This window comes from Enhydra lutris, unplaced genomic scaffold (genome assembly GCF_002288905.1).
Source record: "Enhydra lutris kenyoni isolate GAN:26980312 unplaced genomic scaffold, ASM228890v2 scaffoldscaffold68, whole genome shotgun sequence".
NCBI classification, from domain to species: Eukaryota; Metazoa; Chordata; class Mammalia; order Carnivora; family Mustelidae; genus Enhydra; species Enhydra lutris.
In genome coordinates, this window is record NW_019154152.1 from 4,310,468 (window position 1) to 4,336,096 (window position 25,629).

At 37.1% G+C, this 25,629-nt stretch overlaps 1 protein-coding gene across 1 annotated transcript in view; it reads left to right on the forward strand.

The window, feature by feature from the left end:
- The window catches only part of LOC111159403 (SET binding factor 2), a 501,856-nt gene that overhangs the window by 95,052 nt on the left and 381,175 nt on the right, over positions 1 to 25,629 (forward strand). The window contains exon 2 of the mRNA XM_022521837.1: positions 14,148 to 14,233. Within this exon, the coding sequence (XP_022377545.1) occupies positions 14,148 to 14,233 (86 nt within the window). The remainder of the gene's footprint in view (positions 1 to 14,147; positions 14,234 to 25,629) is intronic.

Sequence of the window (25,629 nt, forward strand, 5' to 3'; positions counted from 1 at the left end):
TTGCTCAAAAGCAGAATTTACCAATTGAGGCTGGGAAGCTTAGGATCTTCAAGTTGAATATGATCCTCATCTTAATTTACCTATGAACATGTAAATTAAGTTTCTCTTGTTCAGCTTCTACCCTATTAAGATGAGTAAGTCAATTGTATGTACCTGAAACGTCAGAATTTCTGATTTTCTAGCCTTGTGCTTTTGCTTTAACCATTTCCACCCGAGATGACATTCTCAATGAAGTAGAGAACAGGTACTGGGCATATCACTGAAGTTCCAAGCAGATTGTTTTGATATAGAATGCAATAGGATTGGTACCAACATCAGTAATGTGTTTATTGCATGTTTGGCCAAGACGTTTTCTAAGTAGAAATTTGACTTTATGACTCTAGTTGGTAAATTCAATTAAAAATTTAATCAGACCTATACCAATATTAATGTAGTTGTTTTTTTTTTTTTTTTTAATATTATTCACAGGAACTTCCTTTTTTTTTTTTTTTTTTTTTTAAGATTTTACTTGTTTATTTGACAGAGATCACAAGTAGGCAGAGAGGCAGGCGGGGGTGGGTGGGAAGCAGGCTCCCTGCTGAGCGGGGGGGGGGGGGGGGGGGGGGGGGGTGGAGTGCTCAAACCTAGGACTGTCAGATCATGACCTGAGTCGAAGGCAGAGGCTCAGCCCACTGAGCCACCCAGGCATCCCACTGGAGGAACTTCTTGAGCAGTTTTTTTTTTTTTCTTTTAAAAAAGATTTTATTTATTTATTTATTTATTTGGTAGAGAGAGACACACACACAGTGAGAGAGGTAACACATGCAGGGGGAGTGGGAGAGGGAGAAGCAGTCTTCCCGCTGAGCATGGAGCCCCATGTGGGGCTTGATCCCAGGACACTGGGATCATAATCTGAGCTGAAGACAGACAGGTGCCCCTTGAGCAGTTTTTTTAGTATAACACAGATCATTGCCATTTTTTTTTCCAATTTTTGTTTTTTTTACTGAAATTGTTTTTACTGAGACTTTGTCAGTATTCATCAAACTGTTAACTTAAAGTGGTCCCATTTTCTGATATATATGTCCTAACTAAAAACCAAAACCAAACCAAACCAAAACAAAACAAACAACACCTGGTGATATAAATATGGTAGGTAACAGACATAGGATATAAAAAGTGAATGTGCTGGGCTGACTAAAAAAATTTCACAGAGATATAACTTGAGTCTGAAACCTTTATATAGATACATGATAGAATCAAAATGTTAAAAAAAAAGATTTACATACTTCATTCAAAACTAACTTCAATAAATCAAGAGTCCTGTGATCACCAAAAGACCTAATACAACACTAGGCTTCACTGTTAGTGGTCCAATTATTGAGAGCGGCATTTCTCTACATTCTATCAGTTACATCAGCTCAGTGATGTCCAGTATTATATTCAGCTCTGAGTCGTGCTTAGACAAACCTGTACGTCCTCATTTTGTTGTAACATCATGGTTGTCATAATCGTTATCATCAATAACATTTATATAGTGTTTACCATATGCCAAACACTTGTTGAAATATTTTACATGTATATTAACTTAAATGTTTTTCATAGGAACTCTACGAGGTAGGGGGCACCTGGGTGGCTCAGTCGTTGAGCGTCTGCCTTCAGCTCAGGTTGTGATCCCAAGGTCCTGGAATCAAGCCCTGCATCAGGCTCCCTGCTCAACAGGAAGCCTGCTTCTCCCTCTCCCACTCCTCCTGATTGTATTCCCTCTCTCGCTGTCTCTCTCTGTGTCAAATAAATAAATAAAATCTTAGGGAAAAAAAAAAAGAACTCTAAGAGGTAGGAATCCCTTTTTAATGCTGTGAAAAAAATGAAGCACAGAGAGGTAATGTCATTTTCCCTGGGTCACATAGGAAATAGACATGGACTATGGAACTGGGTTAGGATATAGGTAGTGTAGATCCTGAGTCCATGTTCTTAACCGTGTAAAAAAAAAAAAAGTATATATATATATATATATATGTTATATATATAAATATATATATATAGGGATCCATGGGACAAATTGAAAATATTTAGAGAAGATTGGGGCAGTGGGGAGAGGCATGGGAACAAGATTTTTGTTAGCTGTATTAAAATATTTGAAGGACTGTCAAGTAGAAATGGGCCTAAATTTATCCTGTATCCCAAGAAGGTAGACTGTGACCAACAGGTAGATAGTATAGCAAAACAGATTTTTTTCTCAAGTTTTTTTCATGTAAACAAAATCAAGTACCTATTAATGTAATGAAGTGGTTATTACCAAATATTTCAGTTTTCTAGGAGTGCTATAACAAAATACTGCAAATTGGTGGTAGCTTAAGACAATAGAAATTTATTCTCACTGTTCTAGAAACCAGAAGACTGAAATGAGGGTGTTTGGCAAGGTTGTTTTTTTCTGGAGTGTTCTGAAAGTCGATACCATTGCCTCTCTCCTATTTTGGTGTTTGCCTGCAATCTTTGTCATTCTTTGACTTACAGTTACAACTCTATAGTCTCTGCTTTTGTCTTCAAGTGATATTTTCCCTGAGTATTTATCTTTGTCTCTATTTATTTTATTTTAAATATTTTATTTATTTGGTGGGGGAGAGGTAGTGGTAGGGAGGGGTAAAGGAAGAGGAAGAAGCAGACTCCCCAGAGTGGGGAGCCCGACTTGGGGCTCTGGGGCTCTATCTCGGGACCCTGGGATCATGACTTGAGCTGAAGGCAGATGCATAACCAACTGAGCCACCCAGGCGCCTTGTGTCTCTGTTTTTTATTACGGGGGCACCTATCACTGGATTAAGGCATACCCTAATGCACTATGACTTCAACTTAACGATTATATCTTCTAAGACTATATTTCCAAATAAGGTTTCATTTTGAGGTTTTAGGTAGACACGAATCTTTGAGGTACACTATTCAACCTGGTGTATCTAAAAACTAAACACATGTCCTATCCTCTGGGGTTTTAAATTACTCAAATTTATTTAAAGATACCTATTTATATTGTGATGAAAAACCAAAAGGTATATAAAAAGAGAGCCAGAAAAGAGAGAAAAATAACTAGTCTTAAATTTTAACAGATACACTTGTCTTCTCAGTTTCAATTCACATATTACATTTAGTGTCATTTTTAAAATAAAAGAATTTGATAAATTGATTATGATAACATACATGCATAATTAAATATTTCACATATCAGTTTCTCAGAAAGATCTTCTGCTATGATAATAATCCAAAGGTAAGATAGGCTGCCTTGAGATACTGCACATTTGTTTCACAATACCTGTCCAAACAGATTAGAAGAGCCTGGTGAAATATAGGAGGAATGTATACATTACAGATGAGTTGTGTCGGGACTCTCTTCATCCTTCCATAGGCAAAATCTATTTATTTATTTATTTATTTATTTTTTAAAAAAAGATTTTATTTATTTATTTTACAGACAGAGATCACAAGTAGGCAGAGAGGCAGGAAGAGAGAGAGGCGGGGAGCAGGCTCCCCGCTGAGCAGAGAGCCTGACACGGGGCTCGATCCCAGTACCCTGGGATCATGACCTGAGCAGAAGGCAGAGACTTTAACCCACTGAGCCACCTAGCTACCCTCCATAGGCAAAATTAAAGAAGACATGTGTCTCCCAGATTGTCTTCATTCTGGTAGCAGAAGTGTGTAAGCATCACTGCAATGAAAATAAGATTTTCATCACTCTAAAAAGGTCTCTTGCACCCTTTACAATCAACCCTTGATACCCAGTCCTGGCCCTGGACAAGCACTAATTTCCTTTCTATCAGTATAAATTAGTCTTTTCTGTAATTTCAGAGGAATGAAATCCTGTAGTATACAGTTTTGTTGGCTTCCTTTGTTCAACATAATTGAGATTTATCCAGTTTGTTGCATATATCAGTGATTTTCTTTCCCATTTAGTGCTGAATACTATTCCATTGTGTGGATAGACTACAATTTGTTTTTTCATTTACCTGTTAATGACCCTAACTATTCATAGATTTTGATGCTATGGCATATGGTATTTTTTTTAAAGATTTTATTTATTTATTTGACAGAGAGAGATCACAAGTAAGCAAAGGGGTAGGCAGAGAGAGAGAGTGGGTAGCAGGCTCCCCACTGAGCAGAGAGCCTGATTCAGGGCTCGATCCCAGGACCCTGGGATCACAACCTGAGCGGAAGGCAGAGGCTTTAACCCACTGAGCCACCCAGGCGTCCCTGTTTTATTTATTTATTTATAAAAAGATTTTATTTATTTATTTATCTGACAGAGAGAGAGATCACAAGCAGGCAGAGAGGCAGGCAGAGAGAGGAGGAAGCAGGCTCCCCGCTGAGCAGAGAGCCCGACGCGGGGCTCGATCCCAGGTCCCTGAGATCATGATCTGAGCCGAAGGCAGAGGCTTTAACCCACTGAGCCACCCAGGTGCCCCTGTTTGTTTGTTTTTTAAAGATTTTATTCATTGGGACACCGGGGTGGCTCAGTGGGTTAAAGCCTCTGCCTTCGGCTCAGGTCATGATCCCAGGGTCCTGGGATCGAGCCCCGTGTCAGGCTTTCTGCTCAGTGGGGAGCCTGCTTCCCTTCCTCTCTCTCTGCCTCCTCTCTGCCTGCTTGTGATCTCTCTCTGTCAGATAAATAAATTAAAAAAAAGATTTTATTCATTTATTTGACAGAGATCACAAGCAGGCAGAGAGGCAGGCAGAGAGAGAGAGGGAAGCAGGCTCCCTGCTGAGCAGAGAGTCCGATGAGGGCCTTGATCCCAGGACCCTGAGATCATGACCTGAGCAGAAGGCAGAGGCTTAACCCACTGAGCCACCCAGGTGCCTCTCAAATGCTTTTTCTGCATTTATTGAGACAGTTCTAAGGTTTTCCTTTTATTGTCTATTAATATAATTTATTTATTGATTTTAATGGCAGTACAACATTTTCTTGATTTCTGTAGCTTTATTATAAAAGACTTTAAGTCAGGTAGTATAAGTCCTTTCCTGCTCAGTTTTGATTCCACTCCCTATAGTTTCTTCAGTATGGGGGCCTTGATTACTCCAGCAATTTTAGTTCTTATTGCAGAAATGTTGTCTTTGCTCTTCCATGTTTAGTTGATGTTTTTAAGTTGGCCATTCAGGTTTCCAGTGAATACTTGTTGGGTATTTGGGGTTCTCTTGTTTTCTTATCTGCTGGTCTCAAGCCATTATTGTTGCTTCCTTCTTACTCTTGTACGAAAGATGCTGATACTTTGCAGGCTTTGTGATTGCTAGTAGTTTTTCTCCAGTTGCAGTATTTTGGGGGATAACTTTTTACCTAGTTTTTTTTTTTTTTTTTTTAAGATTTTATCTATTTATTTATGAGAGGCAGAGAGAGAGAGATTGGCAGTGGGAGAAGCAGGCAGAACACGGAGGCTGATGTAGGACTCAGTCCCAGGACCCTGGCATCATGACCTGAGACAAAGGCAGGCGCTCAACCAACTGAGCCACCCAGGTGCCCACCTTTTCACCTAGTTTTGTTGGAAATGTTGTCCATGAGTTTTTGGTTTTGCCATCTTTTTCCTTTTTTTTAATTGTGGTAAAAAAACACATATAAAATATACCATCTTAAACATTTTTGAGTATATAATATAGTAGCGTTAACTCTTATACATATACTATAGCACATCGTTCTATAACATATCCCCAGAATTTTCTCATCTTGCAAAACTAAATCTTTTTACTAACTGAACAACTCACCTTTCCACCCTGCTTGCAGCATCTGGCAACTACCATTTTACTTTCTGTCTAAGAGCTTGACTGCTTTACATACTGCATGTAAATGGAATCGTATTTTTTTTTTTTGGTAAAAGATTTATATTATTTAGCCTAAAGTCCTCAAAACTCATTCATATGACAAGATTTCTTTTTTTTTATATTCTAGACAGTAGTGCACAAGGGTTCCAGTTTCTCTGCATTCTCACCTACATTTTTTATTTTCTGGAAATTTGATAGTGGCCATCCTAATCTATGTGAGGTGATATCTCGTGGTTTTGATTTGCATTTTTCCAATGATTTAGTGATGTTGAGAATCTTTTTATTTTTTATTTATTTTTTTGAGAAATTTTTTATATGGTGTTAGCCGTTTGTATCTTTTCTTTGCAGAAATGTCTTTTCATGTCCTTCCCTATATTTTTATTGGATCACTTGGTTTTTGTTGTTAAGTTGTAGTTCTTTAAAAAAACAAGAAGAAGATTTATTTATTTATTTTAGGGGGAGACAGCATGAGCTGGCTGCGAGGGGGTGGGGAGGACAGAGGGAGATTGAGAGAGAAAATTTTGAGCGAACTCCTTGCTGAGCACAGAGCCCAATGCAGGGCTCCATCTCACAACCCTGAGATCATGACCAATGCCAATACCATACTATCTTGACTACTATAACTTTGTAATATAGCTTGAAATCAAGGAGTCTGTTGCCTCTAGTTTTGTTCTTTCTAATGGTTGCTTTGTCTATTCGAGGTCTTTTGTGGTTTTATACAAATTTTAGGATTGCTCGTTCTATTTCTATAAAAAAATGCCATGGGAATTTTGTTAGGGATTTCAATGAATCCATGTATTGCTTTGGGTAGTATGGACATTTTAGCAATATGGAAAAACTCTTCCATTAATGAGCATGGAAAACCTTTCTATTTATTCGTGTCTTCAATTTCTTTCATCAGTGTCTTGTAGTTTCCAGTATACAGGTCTTTTATCCCCCTGGTTAAATTCATTCCTAGGTATTTTATTCTTTTTGCTGTAATTGTAAATGGGATTATTTTCCTAGTTTCTCTTTCCAGTAGTTTTTCTAATTAGCATATAGAAATACAATTTTTATGTATTGGTTTTGTATCCTGCAAGTTTTCTGAATTTGTTTATTAGTTTCAACTTTATTTTTGGTGGAGTCTTTAAGGTTTTCTGTATATAATATCATGTCATTTGCAAATAGTGACAGTTTTACTTCCCCTTTACCAATTTAGATGCCTTTCATTTCTTTTTTTCTTGCCTAATTGCTCTGGCTAGGACTTCCAATACTATGTTTTAAAAGTGGCAAGAGTGGGCATCTTCATTTTGTTTGTGATCTTGAAGGAAAAGCTTTCAGCTTTTTACTGCTGGGTATGATGTTAGCTGTGGGATTGTCATATATAGCCTTTATCATATTGAGTTACATTCCCTCTACACCCACCTATTAAGAATTTTTATCATAAACAGATGTTGAAAAGACCTTACTCAACTCATACTTGAAGGTTTTTACCCTTTTTACTAATCTTTCCCTATTTTCCACTACCCCCCAGTGTAATGCTAAGTGAAAAAGCTACACAGAAAAAGACAAATACACTTCATTATTAATAGAACTAAAGCAACTTTTGTTTTTGCATGTAAATAATAATAAATTTAGTTTAAAATGTGTTAGCCAGGCAGAAAGTCCATACTTAAATTCCCACAGTTTTCCATGAATATCTTTGCAGTATTAAAGTATAATACTAGACTGAGTATAAAGTTTGCTAGGTGTAAAAATCATCTAAAAAAACAAAGTCATCGTGAGAAGTCTTCATGTGAGCATCGTACACTTATAGACAATTTTGAATTGCCTTTTAAGCCATGAAAGAATGTCAGCTTTTAAGCTTTTTCTTTCTTTCTTTCTTTTTTTTTTTTTTTAAAGCTTTTTCTTTTGTGTACTCCCTTAGTTATTTTTTATTTGGATTTTTGAAAATTTACATTTCTTGTCTTTGGGTTAAATGATGCTGCTAGTACATCAAAATGGAAGTGAGAAATAGCTGTGTTCCAAAAATGTGGATTTTTCTTTTTTCTTTTTTTTTTTTTGTCAGAGAGAGGGAGAGCAAGCACAGGCAGACAGAATGGCAGGCAGAGGCAGAGGGAGAAGCAGGCTCCCTGATGAGCAAGGAGCCCGATGTGGGACTCTATCCCAGGACGCTGGGATCATGACCTGAGCCGAAGGCAGCTGCTTAACCAACTGAGCCACCCAGGCGTCCCAAAAATGTGGATTTTTTAGTTTGAAATTTTTTAGTCTGTCTCTGATTTCATTAGACTCATGACCTGATTTCTAAACAATATGGTTTTCTTTCCTAATCTTTACTGTCTTATACTGTGCCTACATCTGCCCTTTTATTTGCATTTCAAAAACCTCTATTCAAGTTCTAAATATTCTCACAGCAAGTTTTATCCTTGTCTTCTCAGCACCTAACACAAACTTGGCATAGTGTTATTGTATAAATAACAATAAATAAAATAATTTATGTGATAGTTTGCTTGCCAGCTTTTCTGGATTTGTTCTCTTACCATTCTGTATGGTTTCCTAGACCAGAAAAATTGGTAGCTTGTTCTAAAACTTCAGGTATGATCATTGCTTTCTGTGACAAATCATTCTTTTTTTTTTTTTTAAATAATTGTCATTCCTAGAAGGTTCTTTCTTTATGTTGACTCAAAAATAACTAAAAAATAATCAGAATTAAATCTTTGGCTCTAGTTTGCTTCACTCCATCTTCTTTCATGTAATAGCTCTTCAGGTATTTAGAGCAGGATAGTCTCTTAGGTCCTATTACTTTTCTTTTTAAGTTTTCCGACTAAAGGTTTTAATGTAATTGTTTCCAGATCTTTTACCAGTTTGAAGGAGCTGATCTATCAGGGTGCTTGATACAGTGTATTCTAGTTTGGATTCTTTAGTGACAAGTAATATGGACCTATTCATTCTAACTTGAGGGAAGGATATCATAAAAATACCTCTGGGGTCGCATGGGTGGCTCAGTGGGTTGGGCCTCTGCCTTCGGCTCAGGCCCTGGTCTCAGGGTTCTGGGTTCGTGCCTCGCATCCGGCTGTCTGCTCAGCGGGGAGCCTGCTTCCCCCTCTTCCTCTGCCTGCCTCTCTGCCTGCTTGTGATCTCTCTCTCTGTCTCTTAAAAAAAAAACAACACCTCTAAAGTTTGGTGACAGACATTATAGTGCTGCCAGAGTTTACTGGAGGTAGAATTTAGCAGTACAGCCTTTCTCTTGTGGCATCTCTGCTTCCTTCTATGTGTGTATACTCTTCACTTGTTTCTGCTGGCAAGTCTGCCTAGAGTTTTTGTTGTTCTCTAACTTGGGTTTTACACATGACCACTTGTGGTGCCTGACCTTTTCTACATCATAACAAGACTTTTTCTTTTTTTTTTTTCTTTACTTGAAAGATTTTATTCATTTATTTGACACAGAGAGAGTGAGTGAGCAAGCAAGAACAAGCAGGGGGGAGTGGCAGAGGGAGAGGGAGAAGCAGGCTCCCCACCAAGCAGAGATTCCCATGTGGGGCTCGATCCCAGGACCCTGGGATCATGACCTAAGCTGAAGACAGACCCTTAACTGACTGAGCCACCCAGGTGCACCTATCATCGCAAATTTTGATACATTTGTATGTTTGTTTGTTTTTTATTGCTTTAGTCTCATTTTTCCTATTCAGAATTCCCTCGCTATAGGATTTGTTTTGTCTCGCATACCTTTTACAGCCAGGTCATTCTGGTCATAAGTTGCTTGCCAGTTTATAGATGGCCTTACCCACCTACAGTCCCATTTATTTATTCAACAAATATTTTATTGAGTATCTAATAAATACCAGGAATTATTCTAAGTGCCTAGGATACATCAGTAAACAAAGTAGGACAAAAATCATTGTTTTCATCCTAGTGAGATGAGACAGACAAGTAACAATAAATATAATAACCAAATAAAGGATTTAGTAATTTTTTTCTGGCTGGTGAGAGGAGTGGTAGGATTGTATGTTTTTTTGTTTTTTTTTTTTTAAAGATTTTATTTATTTATTTGACAGAGAGATCACGAGCAGGCAGAGAGGCAGGCAGAGAGAGAGGAGGAAGCAGGCTCCCCGCCTAGCAGAGAGCCCGATGCAGGGCTCGATCCCAGGACCTGAGATCATGACCTGAGTCGAAGGCAGAGGTTTTAACCCATTGAGCCACCCAGGCGCCCCGGATTGTATGTTCTTGAATGTGGCTGCTGCCCTTTCTTGAACTGTGAGTGATGCCATTTTTGATAGAAAATGATGTGAACAGACGGACATCATATAGCTAGTCTAGTGTGGGTAACCCCTAATCTAGTTTTTTAGATAAACATATCACAGGAAGATTTAGTGAATCATATATTAGAGTAGCATCTCTCAAAGTTCAGAGTCTATATTAGCAGTATATACTTTGTACATCTATACTCTAAACACGCAGAGAAGGCACTCAAGTAACTGATTTTTGTCAGTTGGTACAAACAACAAATTATCAAGCATCCTGTTTTGTGCGGAGCAGAGTATTACATTTCTCTGCCTAATCAGTCCTTACTCAGTCAGTAGTTCTTCTGCAGATATACTTCTTCCTTCTAACTTCTGGCAATGCCATACCTGTAGTATATTAGTTAGCAACCCCAGAGAATATGCTGGGCTCTTCTGGGGCCATTGACCAAGTCACTTTGTCAGGGGGGTGATGGATGGTTGGATCATCCTTTGTGGCTGAGCTGGGTAGCCCACAGCCCTAGCAGGACCCAGGGGAAAGTGGGTTACCAAACATAAAGGAGGGAAAAGTGTGCCTGACCACACCAGTATTTCCTCACCCTTTGTAAATTTGTTTTGGACAGTTTGTCTAGAATATATACTTTTTTCAAAGAAAAGCATTTCCAAATGTGTTGGTATCCTGCTGAACATCCCCTTTCAATATATTAAAATACTACATCAGTCATCCTATTTCTTAATTTTATGATGGGGTAGGAGACCAGGGACTGGAAAGAAAACATGAAGGCACTGATTACTAACTGACCCTTCCTTTTCCAGTTTAGCTACATACAATGCATTGGACAATCACAATTTTGTCTGCCTAACACCTCTCCTTTGTAGGAAGTGTCCCCTTTCTTTTAAGGAATTTCTTCCTCCCCAACTCAATAACTCAGCCCCATTTAATATGTGGTACAAATAAGAGCTGCTTCTACAGCCGCTCTGGTTGGCATGGTGTACTTTGCTTCTAGTCATAGGGATCAGTCCACAGTGGACATCTGACTCTAGAACACTCTTCCCTCACTGGCTTGCTTCTCAATGTAAAATGCCATTTTCTTAGCATTCTTACATACAAACAGTATTGCGTATAAGAATAAGTGTCAGGGACGCCTGGGTGGCTCAGTTGGTTAAGCAGCTGCCTTCGGCTCGGGTCATGATCCCAGCGTCCTGGGATCGAGTCCCACATCGGGCTCCTTGCTCAGCAGGGAGCCTGCTTCTCCCTCTGCCTCTGCCTGCCATTCTGTCTGCCTGTGCTTGCTCTCTCTCCCTCTCTCTCTCTCTGACAAATAAATAAATAAAATCTTTAAAAAAAAAAAAAAAAAAGAATAAGTGTCAGATAAAATATATAAACCAGGAAAATGAGTTTAAATACTCTGACTAAATGCTTAAAAAAATCAAGAAACAAGAAACAATGTTCATTTACTTTTTGTAAGATACCTTCGTAAGTTCCTTAAAAGTTGGTAGCTGCAGCAATTTATATGCATTTTATTTGTGGTGAGATATTATTTTACCGTTTTTGTTATTTTCTAACATAATTTCCATTTTCAGATAACATTATCTGATATAACTGGAAGTTATATCACTCAAGAATCATATTTCTGTGTGCATTTAGAGATGTTATATCAGTATTTCAAACTGAGCTTTCATGTTATTGAAACACTACATATAATTTTAAAATCAGTAAATAAGTTACTTCTGGAGAACTTTGGAAAGTTATGCTGCTGCCAAGGAAGAGCTTTTAATCTCTCAAATTGACAGTAATTAAAGCAAACGAGTGTTTAGAATAGTTGATAAGAATGTGGTGAAAATGCCGATCTTATGCTTAAAGAATTTACAGAATGTAAAAAGACTGTTGAATGTCTTCTGATGGGCCCAATGGGATTGTGCTAGTTGTAAAATTTTTTATTCTCTTTCACCCAGTAGTTATATATTGAAGAATTTTTCTGGGAAAAACAGAGGTGAAGATAAAGATTCATATAGAAAGATGCTTTTTGCAGTATTATTTATAATAGTAACTAGAAAATGTGTGTTTAACATCAAAGACTTACTGTGAAATACCAAGTAATAAATGAATAGATATAGCTAGAATTTGAATAGATATAGCTAGAGTTTAGTATGATCTTAATTCTGTAGAAAAAAATACATGTGTACAAAAATACATGTGTTCACAAAAAAACTTGGGATAAAATAGTCTAAAATAATGACAGTGATTTTCTCTAGCTGTGGAATTATGGGTGATTTCTTCTTTATATTTTTATATATTTAAAAAATTTTCTACAATTAACATTTATAATTTTTATAAGTGTATAAAAATTAATATAAAGTATTTCTTGAGCCTAAAATGTATTACATATCACTCTTAGAACTGAATAAGCAATATATGGATACCTTGTTAAACATAAGATAAATAACTTGCATTTATCTCTGTTTGAAAAGACAGGGAGATGTGATTTGAAAACAATTTATGTCAGTATTAACAAATTTATTAAAATTAACATTTAACTCAGTATGAATTAAATGCCAGGTATTTAGGATGCTCTGTGCTTGGGGATACAAAGATGGTACTGAAAGAAAGAAAAAGCTTGTTGTCATTTTTTCTAGAATGTTTTCTATAGTATTCTCTGTTATGCTGGTTTAAATTCCCTTCTATCCTTGTACTTACCATAATATACTGAAATTATCAGTTTATTTGTTTCTCCTAATAATTATGAATTTTTTGAGGATAGGAGTCATGTCTTTTCCATTTGTTTATCCCCAGCACTTAGCAATTTACTGACTTAGCTCTGCTTGCCATGTCAGAAGTGGTTATGTTTGAGGTAGATTTTGAAAAAGAAGTGCCTGTGATAACCATTTTTAATTTAGGTTTACCTTGAATGAGATCCTTCATTCCCCTATAATGATGGATATATGAGGAGTTACTGTACTGCAGAGTTGTTAATTTAATTGAGAATGTTTTTATTTTGCCTTTTCAAATGTGACCTCATTTTTAGAACACAGTACTGAGTTGTTCAGTTAAATGAATTAAACTTTTTATTTGTCCCTTAAAGATAAAATTTGTCCGTAAAGTGATTGAACTCTACACAAGGGCCAAAGGGGAAGTTGATTTCACAGGGAAAGAGTAATAGATGATGGTGGATAATTTTTTAAATTAGCAAATTGAATCAGGTGTTAAAGGATCCCTTAAGGTAGGTGTACAAATAACCAGAGTGTGGTGCTTTTGCTATGAAGTCAACTGGGACAACAGGTAAAATATGCAAGGACCCAATGCTCTTTAAAAAGGATAGCAAAACGTAATTTAGATCTAACATGTACTTTCCATCCCTAATTTACCCACAGATTATATCTCCAGTGTTCAATTATAAGTTGATCTGTTCTTTAGAATCACAGGATAATTTTAAGACAGTGACACTATAGGCTGGTGGCTTTACCTGGGGCAGTTTTGCCCCCTTTTCCCAGGACACAGCAATGTCTGGAGATGTTTTTGGTTGTAATGACTTGGTGGTGATAGTGGGTTGAAGCTAAAGGTGCTGCTAAACTAAATAACCTAGACAGGACGAGCCCAGCCCTGACCCCCAGCACACAACAAAGGATCATCCGGCCCAAAATGCCAGTAGTGCTGATGTTGAGAAACCCTGCTTACACAATTGTCAGGTTCTCAGACCACTCTAAAAATCCTTACTTTACCTGTAATAGTGCCCATGTACCCTATAACTGAAGCATAGTCCTAATAGTCCCATTTCGTTTGTCACTTTAAGATTACCTGGTCTCCCTAGAAGAGTTTTCTTTAGGTTTCAACTAGATATACTGAGAAGGTTGCTTTCCTTATTTAGGAATAGAAGTAGTTCTCTCATGGTATGGTAGAGGCTCTAGATATTAATGCCTCTGTTTATTTTTCTTAGCTTTTCATATGTGTCACTCTTTTGGGGTCTATAGGGTAGGGATTGCTTGGTATTTCAATATTATCTTTAGAAGGTAAATACTTTTATTAAGCCTCTTAAAACTTGAGAATATTTAATTAATATATTGATTTCTTCAACCAATACACATTTATAAATAAGTATTAATATAACAAGTATTAAGACTTTTTTGTGCTGTATAACTAATTCACTTTGATTTTAATAGGGTCAGGAGCAGGTCTGGGGAAAATAATCCAGAGATTTCCGCAGAAGGACTGGGATGATACACCTTTTCCACAGGGAATTGAATTGGTAAGTTGATGTTGCTTCATTGTGCTTTTATAGTGATACTTTTCTTTTTATGCTACATTTATGGTTCTATTTATTTTATAGTTACTGTTAAATAATCTGGTGATTTAACGTAACATGTTACTAGAAATAATCCTCCTGTCCCCAATTACAGTATCCTTTGAATATATTGATTCTGGAATGCCTGTTTTGCTATTCTTTTCTCTTTTGAACTTCTTTATAATATTAAAGAAGAAATTGATGATCTTTATGTAAATGGAAGCTGAAAAATTCCTGACTCGTTAGTTAAAATCTTAGCCTAGTGGCTTCAGTGGTAGTGTGTCACTAAACAAATACTTAACAAAAGTATTTTGCAATGACTATAAAGTTTTGTTCTCAAACATAGTGGAGTGTGGATATATGTATATGTGTGTGTCTATATGTATTTATATCATGTGAGTGTGTATACACACACACACACACAGACACACACACACACGAGAACTTTTCTCTAAAGCAGTTCTTGTTGAGAGAACATTTGGTATGATTTGATAGTGAAGAGTGTAGGCAATGGAGGAGACTGTCTGGGTGGAAATCCCAGCTGTATGGTATGACTTTAGTCGAGTTACTTAACTTCTTTGAGCAGCAGTGTCCTCATCTATAAAATGAGGATAATGACAGTACCAATCTCATAGGGTCTTAAAAAGATAAAATGGGAAAAAATATACAGAATGCTGAGAACAACGGCGTCCATTAAGTAAGTGCTCAGCAAATGAGGTAGCTTGTTGATAATGATGATGATGATGATTGCTGTCATTGTTGCTTGTTCGACATGTTGCAGCATCTCCCCTTTCTCCCCAACCCCCGCAGCAGAATTGTTCATTCTCTTGTTATCATGGGTCTGAAATACCCAGTAGGAATAAAACTGATGTTGAAAACTGAGAATTTTCTCATTCTAGCTAATGACTGTCCATTTCTGCTTAGAGAGGATAAAAGATACATTGTCGAATGCTTAATTTGTTATAACCCAACTGTATAAAGAGGGCTGTGTGTTCTGTAGAAACACAGAGAGGGCAAATCTTGAAGTTTGGTATTAAAAATGGGGAAAGAGGGCGCCTGTGTGGCTCAGTTGGTTAAGCGACTGTCTTCGGTTCAGGTCATGATCCTGGAGTCCCGGGATTGAGTCCCACATCTGGCTTCCTGCTCGGCAGGGAGTCTGCTTCTCCCACTGACCTCTCTCCTCTCATGCTCTCTCTCCCTCTCTCTCTCAAATAAATAAATAAAATCTTTTAAAAAAAAATGGGGAAAGAATGTGAGGATCTCAGGAAAAGTAACTTTCTGGAGAGCTCCTTACTATAGTCCTTTCTCTTCTCCCCCACATGCATACATATACTTGTAATTGGTCTTATGAATAAGCAGGTATTTGTGCTAATAAAGCTTTTAAGCCCTGCTTCAGCATCCTTTCTAGTGATGACTGAAAGGGGAAAATTTTGGTGCTGGGGACCATTGAAAAGTTTTTTGTGAGTTCTCCCAGAGTGTGGAGGAATGTAAACTACATCATTTTGACAGTGTGAACAGTAAACCACTGTTGTAAGTTTCAAGAACAACAGACATTATTGGGGCTATTTAGCTATGACTGGGAAGGGGTTATTCTTGTGTTTTGAAATGGATACCCTGCTGTCTCTGGTGTTTTTCCTATAGGGAGGGAGAGACACATACTGATTTCACTACCTAGTAAATGGTATTTTTCCCTTGTGTGACAGACACTCCCATGTTCAAGTGCTATCAGTGTATCTCCAGTAACAAGTAGAGTCATGTGCCACTGACTGGTGAAGTGGAGGAGCTAAGAGGTTGACAGAACTTTTCCTCACCTAAGATTTTCCTAGATGACCTCTTGGCTGATTCTTAGCAAAGCATTTCAAGACTTTTTTTTTTTTTTTTTTTTTTTTTGGTGCTGGGTTAATATTTAAAAAATATTTTATCTGCTGGATTACATTGGAAATTGTTTTTCTTTTTAATTTTTTCATCATTGAATAGCAATTTTTTGGGGGGAGTTTGTTGAGTAGCAATTTTGATCCTCTTAATGTCTGTTGTGCTTTGTCAAATACAAAATAAATCTGTTGATCTAACATGTATTAAAGCCCATTTTAAAAACATGATAGACTCATTAACTGTTAAATTTTTGTTGTCTTTTTATTATTTATTGCTTTGTGCTATGCTTGATGCGTTAGGGGCATGTAACTATTCTGCACTTGAATAATAATAACTTGAATAACTGTGAGATACTGTGTAACTTAAAGTAACTCCTGTCGTATCTAGACCAGATATAGGCCTGATAAAATTTTAGTCTAATTGGAGGTGATCTGGCTCAGTCCCTGAGTGGTTTGTTTTTTAAAAATTTTATTTATTTATTTTATTTTCACAGAGAGAGGGAGAGAGAGCACAAGTAGGGGGAGCAGCAGGCAGAGGGGTAGGGAGAAGCAGGCTCCTCACTGAGCAGGGAGCCCTTTGTGGGGCTTGATCCAAGGTTTCTGGGATCATGACCTGAGCTGAAGGCAGACATATAACCAACTGAGCCACCCAGGCACCCCCCTGAAATGGTTCGTTGATTCCAGGGTGATTGTGACCCTATACCAGTGATTTACAGGGGGGAAAAAAATCTTAGCCCTTCCAAAGTAGTGTCACAACTTTTAGCATATAATATTAATATTAATATCTAATGGTTGCACAGGATTGATAGATTATGATGAACTCACATAAATTGGTTGAATAGTGGTAGTCTATCTAATTTACAATAAGTAAACTGAGGATTAAGAAGTTAAAACAAATTCACTAAGCTCTAATAGCTAAGATGTAGCAGAGCTAGGTTTTAAACCCATTACCACATGAAGTAGTGACTCTTAGTCTCAGCCACAATCTGAGAATATTCCGAGAGTGACACTTTAAACTATGGTTGGCATTTATGTTTTAGTGTAAGGGCAGGATCTGAAATCAGGGTTCTATAAATTTGAAGACCTGAGGTTCAGAAATGTTAAGAGAATGCTGTGTTGTATAGAAACAAACTTCACATGTTTATTTTGCCTGAGGATAAATATGGATTCAGAGTATAATACTGAAATTATTTTATATTGTCACCTCTCCTCAATCAGCATATATTTGTTGTATATAAGTTCTGACACAAGTTACTATGCTTAGCCTGAAGATTAAACTTTATGACTTGTGGGAAAGGACTTTAGGTATCCATTCACTAATAAGTCAAAACCCAAATTTAATTTAGAGGATGCTGAATTTGTTCCTTCTGTTTTTATGTAAAGAATTTGCTTCTTGGGCAGCTGGATGGCTGAGTCAGTTAAGTGTCTGCCTTCTGCTGAGGTCATGATCCCAGAGTCCTGAGTCAGGCTCCCTGCTCAGTGGGGAGTCTGCTTCTCTGCCCCTCCCCTGGCTCCTGCTCTCTCTCTTTCTCTCTCCCTTCCCCCTTCCCACCTCTTGTCACTCTCTCTCTCAAACAAATAAAATCTTTTGTAAAAAATTGCCCCTTTCCGAAACCCTTTCATCTATTGAGAAATGCTGAACTTAATTTGGATGGATTTTAAAAATAAAAATATGAAAATAAGCTAAACCAAACATAATGACTACTTTTCCAATTCTGGGATATTTTTATCTTTTTCTCGTGCTTTTTAGGCACACATGAAAACCACAGACAGTCATATAAATAAAGTTACAGTTAATTTTAGTAACAGTATTTCAAAGAAAATGTAAGAATTGTTTTGCAGAGGAATTCTATGGCTAACAATCTATTTCTGATTATGGGATGAAGTATTTTTATTGGCTAGGGTTTGGACATAAGCAAAATAGTATTGTTCTGGCACTAGCTCTTTTTAAAGATGCCCAGTCTCAGAAGTGAATCCTTTTGTATTATTATTCAGAAAATTTTATGTCATATTCTTCACTGGAATGCCTGCACTGAGGCATTTGTAGAACTATCTGATTTTTTTAAGAAGACTAAAGTAGTATGATAAAAAAAATGTGGCTTGAGTAAAAGAGTAATAAATGTTTAGTTAGAATTTTTAAGTTTCATGTTTGTAAAAAAGTAGTTGAGTTATTTATAGACTGGGGATTTGACCACCATCAGTATGAATCCAGTGTTCTGTAACTGTGAGTATAGATTGGAGAAAAGAGGAAAAAAATAGTGTATGCAACATTCTGCAGTTTTAACATAGAAGTAGTCTTAGTATGGGATATTATTTGTGCAGAGAAGTTGGTATAAGTACCATGTGATGCTCTAATTCTTTAAGCTGTTTAGAATACATCGAGCATAACAAATGGGATAGCAGTTGTCCTTTTGACCAAGATATAAATTCTGTGTGGTCAGGGAACTGAGTGTAGAAAAGAAGGAAGAGAATATTCTCCCTTTTTTGTAGAGGAGTATTCATGAAAGGAGAATGAGAAAGGTAGTGAGCATATTGGATGATAGAATCAGGATTCACAAAGATTTTAAAAGGCTGTAATTATAGGCTGTTAGTTAAGAAGATGAAATATATGGCAAAAGGTAAAAATGTGGGTTTCTGCATGTGAGTATAAAAAGCCACCTGTATGAGTAATTATTTAGAATAAAGAAGGCAGGTTAATTTGCCAACCAGAGAGATTTGAGAAATACATGAAGACAGCTAAAAATAAAAATATATAATTATAAAAGATACTTATAAAAGATATTATAGGTAGTGTCCAAAGCCTTTGTGCTGACATGGGGTACTTGGTGATGAATTCAGTTTTTATTTTATTTTATTTTAAAAAAGATTTTATTTATTTATTAGATAGTGAGAAAGAGCATGAGGGGGGGAGGGTCAGAGGGAGAAGCAGATACCATGCTGAGTGGGGAGCCCCATGTGGGACTCAATCCTGTGACTCCGGGATCATGACCTGAGCTGAAGGCAGACATTTAACAGACTGAGCCACCCAGGAGCCCTCAGTTTCTTTCTTTCTTTCTCTTTCTCTTTTCTTCTTTTCTTTTTTCTTTTCTTTTCTTTTCTTTTCTTTTCTTTTCTTTTCTTTTCTTTTCTTTTCTTTCTTTCTTCCTTCCTTCCTTCCTTTCTCTCTTTCTTTTTTAAGATTTATTTATTTATCTTAGAGAGCACATGTGCTGTGAGTTGGGGGAAGGGCAGAGGGAGAGAATCTTAAAGCAGGCTTCCACTGAGCAGGGAGCCCATCAGGTGGCTTGTTCCTCAGATGCATGAGATCAGGACCTGAGCCAAAAACAAGCCTAACTGACTGAGCCACCCAGATGCTCCTGATGGTCAGTTTTAAAGATGATATGAAGAATTTGTGGAAGGGCTTTCAATTTTGCATGGGTTTTAAAATATCCTAGGGACTACAAAAAGGACTTTTAAAGTTCTGTTCATGACAAAGCAAGTAGATATAAATGGAGGTTAAGCTGGTAAGTGGTGGTTTGAACTCACATTTTTGTTTTCTACTCCTAGACAGTTGTGCCTTTGAAGTAGTAAAACCACGTGGCAGGTTGGAACCTGATGTAGTCTAGAGCATGCATCTCTCTCAGCATCTCTGAAATGGAGGATACTCAGTCTTAATGTTATTCTCACATTCCTCTATGCTCATTGAAGAGGCTTATTATCTTATACTAGACTTTTCAGTTACTTGTAATTCTCTTTATTTTACTGATGCATTGATAATCTCCATTATGCCATAGAATCTTTTAGCTACCCAGTCTCTGTGGTCTGCTACTTCAGTACTGCTCTCAGAGCCACCATAGGGCAAGGTTCACAGCCCTAGAGAATTTCCTGAGGAAGATGTAGATCTACATAGGCCTAACCTACTACAAATTACCGTTGTTTGCAAATAGCCTGGCCCTCATTACCTCAGGGAGTACTGCTGCTCATCTGTCCTATAATTGTTGTAGCACTGCTATGGATTATTCTACTCTTCTTAACTTCCAGTTCCTTTTTTGAGTCTTCTCTTTCCATTGATCCCAAGTATATCGTTAAGACTAGCTAAAAAAAAAAATCTTTTCTTAACTTTTTCTCTTTTAGCTATTATCCTATTTCTCTATTATAATATGTTTCAAAAGATTCTCCTTGATTTGCTGTCTCCATTTCTCTGAGAGACAAGTGTGGTACAGTGGAAAGAATATGGCATCAAGAATTAAAACCTTGAAAGTTCATTTACCCTTTCTGATAACACTACTTCTTCTAAGGGCTATTATCAGGTGATTGTTAATATTTTAATATGCTATAGTGTTATGATTTCTTGCCATCCACTGTCAGCTCATCACCTATCTTACTCACATCTCAAGGGTTTATTCTGAAGTGTAGTTTATGTCTTTCCCATTCTGAAATTACAAAGTTGAAGTTTTTAATATTTTCTTACTTCATGAAGGTAATAATAGCTGTTATGATAGATAAACCTTGAGATTTTTGTGGCTAGCATGATAGAAGTTTTTCTCTTCTTACACTCATGAAGTCTAATTAGTGGCATGGGATAGATGGGTGTGGGGTTTACCATCATCAGAGTGTTATTCTCAAGGTCATCTTGGGTATTGCCACTGACAGAGTGGTAAGAGAAAGCATGGAGGATAGGGTTGACTTTCATGGAATAGGCCTGGGAGGGTGTGTGGGTCACTTCATTCGATTTATCAGAAGTCAGTAATGTAGCCCCCCACCCTCTTAACTATAATGGGAGTTTAATGGGCAAATAAAGCCTAGATATCTGCCCAGGAGAAAAGTGAAACAGATTTAGTGAACAGCTAGCTTTTCTCTACCACAGTATTCTTGTTGAATTTGAATGTCTTTTTCCTTATCGTAATTCTCCTTGAGTGTTTTATTTTGTGACATCGCTAATATTTAGTCTTTGTGTTAGTTCCTGGCTCTGAGCTCCTGAAACTCTTGGAATTTACTATTCTGTCTTTTCTATGCTAATGAATAGCTGATTGGTTTAGTGGACCCTAGACTGCTTTAGGAACCAACCCTGTGAATAGAAGTTCAGAAATTTCAGCCCTCCCTAGGGAAGGATGAGAGGCTGGAGACCACCAGCAGCCAATGATTTAATCAGTCTTGACTACCTATTAAAATTTACCATAAAAACACCTAAATGAAAGGGTTCAGAGATCTTCTGTATTGGTGATATGGTGGGAAGGTAGTGTCCTTCGAGAAGGTATGGAGGCTCTGAAGGTCGCCCTTCTCCATACTTTGCCTAATACTTCTATTTGGTTGTTCCCCCGTTGTATTCTTTATAATAGATTGATAAATACAAATATTTTTTTCTTGAATTCTCTTTTTCTAACAAATTATTGAACTTGAGGCAGAGGTGGTATTTTGGATTTGTATTCTGCATGCAGAAATGGATAAGCTTAGGGACCCAGTTTGCAGCTATTATCTAAAGAGAGGGCATTCTTGTGGAACCTGAGTCCTGAGTCCTTGACCTGCGGAGTCTATGCTAACACTGGTAGTTAGTGTCAGAATTCTTGAATTGTTGGACACCTAGTTGTTATTGGGAAAACAAACAAACAAACATGCATTTGGTGTCAGACAATGTACAAGACAGTCTTCATCATGCTAATTTGATGAACAAATTTCATAGGGTTTGTTTCATATATATACTACATATTTGTGGCACATTTTCTTTATTTATCCTTTGATGGATACTTAGGTTGCTTCCATATTTTGGCTATGGTAAATAATGCTGCAGTGAACACAAGGGTACATATAACTCATTGAATTTTTTTTTTTAAGATTTTATTTATTTATGGGGTGCCTGGTGGCTCAGTGGGTTAAAGCCTCTCTGCCTTTGGCTCAGGTTGTGATCCCAGGGTCCTGCGATCGAGCCCTGCATCAGACTCTCTGCTCAGCGGGGAGCCTGCTTCCCCCTCTCTCTCTCTGCTTGCCTCTCTGCCTACTTGTGATCTCTGTCAAATAAATAAAAATTAAAAAAAAAAAGATTTTATTTATTTATTTGTCAGAGAGAACACAGTGGAGTGTCAGGCAGAGGGAGAAGAAGGCTTCCCGCTGAGCAGGGAGCCTGATGTGGGACAATCCCAGGACCCTGGGATCATGACCTGAGCCAAAAGGCAGATGCTTAATTGGCTAAGCCATCCAGACATCCCTTGAGTTGGTGTTTTTGTTTTCTTTGGATAAAACCTGAAAGTGGAATTACTAGATCGTGTGGTAGTTCTAGTTTTAATATTTTGAGGAACCTCCATACTGTTTTCCACAGTGGCTGCACCACTTTGCATTCCCACCAGTAGTGCCCAAGGGTTCCCATTTATGTACAGCCTCACCAACACTTATTTTTTTCATAGTAGCTAATTTGACGGGTGTGAGGTAATATTACCTTGTGGTTTTGCATTTCCCTCATGATCAGTGATGTTGACCATCTTTTCATATGCTTGTTGGAAATCTGTATGGCTTCTTTGAAAAAGAATGTTCAAGTGCTCTGCCATTTTAAACATCAGGTTGGTTTTTTTGGTACTAAGTTGTATAACTTTTTATGTATTTTGAATAATTTCTTATCAGATGTATGATTTGCAAATATCTTCTCCTATTCATTAGGTTGCCTCTGAGTTTTGTTGATGGTTTCTTTTATGTGTAAAAGCTTTTTTATTATTTTTTTAATTAACATATAATGTATTACTTGCTTCGGGGATACAGGTCTGTGAATCATCAGTCTTACACAATTCACAGCACTCACCATAGCACATACCTTCCCCAGTGTCCATAACCCATCCATCCCATCCCTCGCCACCAGCAACCCTCAGTTTGTTTCCTGAGATTAAGAGTCTCTTTTGTTTTGCCTTCCTCCCTGGTCCCATTGTTTCATATTTTCCTTCGCTACCCCCACAGCCCCCCACTCTGCCTCTCAAATTCCTCATATCAGAAAGATCATATAATTGTCTTTCTTTGATTGACTTATTTTGCTTAGCATAATACCCTCTAGTGCAAAAGCTTTTTAGTTTGATGTAATCCCATTTGTCTCAACTTTTGTTGCTCTTCCCTGAGGAGACTGGTCCCCCCAAAATATTGCTAAGACCAGTGTCCCAGAGCTTGTGGCCTGTGTTATAGAGGAGTTTTATGGTTTCAGATCCTACCTACAAATCTAATTCATTTTCAATTTATTTTTGTACATGGTGTAAGAAAATGGTCCAGTTTCATTCTTGTGCATGTGGCTGTCTAGTTTTACAGCTCCATTTGTTGAAGAGAGTGGGTATTTTTGCCTCCTTTGTTATAGATTAATTGACCTTGTAAGCATGAGTTTATTTCTGAGCTCTTTATTCTGTCCCGTTGATCTATGTGTCAATCCTTGTGTTTTTTCTTGCTAGTACTATACTATTTTGATTACTATGTCAGTTTTCTTTTCTTTTCCTTTTTTAGGATTTTATTTATTTATTTGACAGACAGAGATCACAAGTAGTCAGAGAGGCAGGAAGAGAGAGAGAGGAGGAAGCAGGCTCCCTGCGGAGCAGAGAGCCTGATGTGGGGCTTGATCCCAGGACCCTGGGATCATGACCCGAGCTGAAGGCAGAGGCTTTAACCCACCGAGCCACCCAGGCACCCCACTATGTCAGTTTTCTTCCTGTGTGTGTGTGTGTGTGTGTGTGTGTGCCTATTTTATTTTCTCTGGAAAGTGGTAGTATCAGTATTCTGTCAGTCTTCTGTACTTGAATCTTAGTCATACCTCACACTACACAGAAAAACTAACCTGAAATTGATTATGGACTAACTGTAAAAGCTGGAACTAAAAGGTTTTAAAAGAGAACTTAAGAGAATGTCTTTGCAACGTTTACTTAAGGAAAGACTTTAGATAGAACACCAAAAGCATGACTACATTAAGTTTTTCTGGAGTACCTGGAAACCTTTGAAGCGGAATATATCATTATGCAAAAAAGGTGGATATTCAGATAGCAAGAATTCCCATTTTGTCTCATAGATTTCACGTGGATCTACAGAATTTAGATGCTATTTGAGCCTTCTGTTCTTTTTTTTCTCTTTTCTTTTAGTGAGGAGGAAGACATTGGAAGAAATGAAGGGACATGTAACAGATTACCTAGAAACTCAGGGCAAAGTTTTTTCAGGTTTTATCTATGATTCTGAGCCAGATTTTATTCTTCAAGTCAGAATTTTGGATATATTCAAATATGTGGGGTGACTTTGACAATAGAACTTCTTAAAGTTTTAATTGCTGTAGATGGTAGCCAACTTTAGATATGAAAACATTATTATATGTGAAAGACTTCCATACTTTGTGGTATGGAAGAAAAAATAGCGAAATTTGGATTTTATTTATCTGTCTATATCAGTATATATATACCTCTGTATAGATAAATAATTTAATATAAATGACAACAGCTATTTAGAGAGAGCATCCATTTCCTAGGTCACATAATCTATTTTCAAAGGTGTACAAGGAATGATATTTTCATATTATCTATCTCCCCAACCCTCAGCTTTTGGTCTAATCAAGTTCTTCTGTAATTTAGACATCTTATTTATTATATGGAATATGTTCAGATATTTTTGCTTGAGTTGTTATTATCTTTGAGTATTCATGCGGAACTTTGCAAGTTATAGATATTACTGTGCACGGTCATCTCCTTATGTTATAAATGAGCCAGTTTTAAAAAGTGAAGTATTTGGTGGCCTCTAGTGGTACTTATGTGTCTATAAAAAGTCACTAATATCACCAATATACAAAATTTTAGGGAGAAAGAGTTACTAAGGTGACAAAACACATATATGTGGATTTATCAAGGAAGAGTTTTTTTGATCATTGAGAACTAAAATTTTATTAATCAGTTATATATTTGTCAATTATGAATCTGCCAGTGATGTGGTTGTCTCTACCAGTTTAGAGCAAATTTTATCATCATTAGACTTCCTTTACTTTTCAGAAATGCCTTGAGGGCTGCTTGGTGGCTCAGTCAGTTCAACGTCTGCCTTCTGCTCAGATGATGATCCTGAGGTCCTGGCATAAAGGCCTTCGGATCAACTCCCACTGAGCATGGAGCCCACTTTCCCCTTGCTGCTCTCAGTGCTTGTACTCTCTCCCTCTGTCAAATAAATAAATAAAATCTTAAAAAAAAAAAATCCCTTGAAATGATATACATATATCTTTACTGGAAATAATTTCTATGTAGCTTGTACTTAGGTAGCAATAGTGTACTATTGAATTGTTCTGAGATGTGTTCATGCAGGGGGATGGTAAGAATAAATTCTGATGTCTCCTTAAATATAATAAAAGATAAAAATAGGTATCAGTATTTCATAAATTAATAATAAAGATAATAAGTCCTTAAGGTTTATTTCTTTAAACATCAAATTCTGGCTAACTTAAAGATAATTCAAGTTCAGCCAAGAATTGTCCGGAATCTTGGGGTGCCTGGGAGGCTCAGTTGTTAAGCATCTGCCTTTGACTCA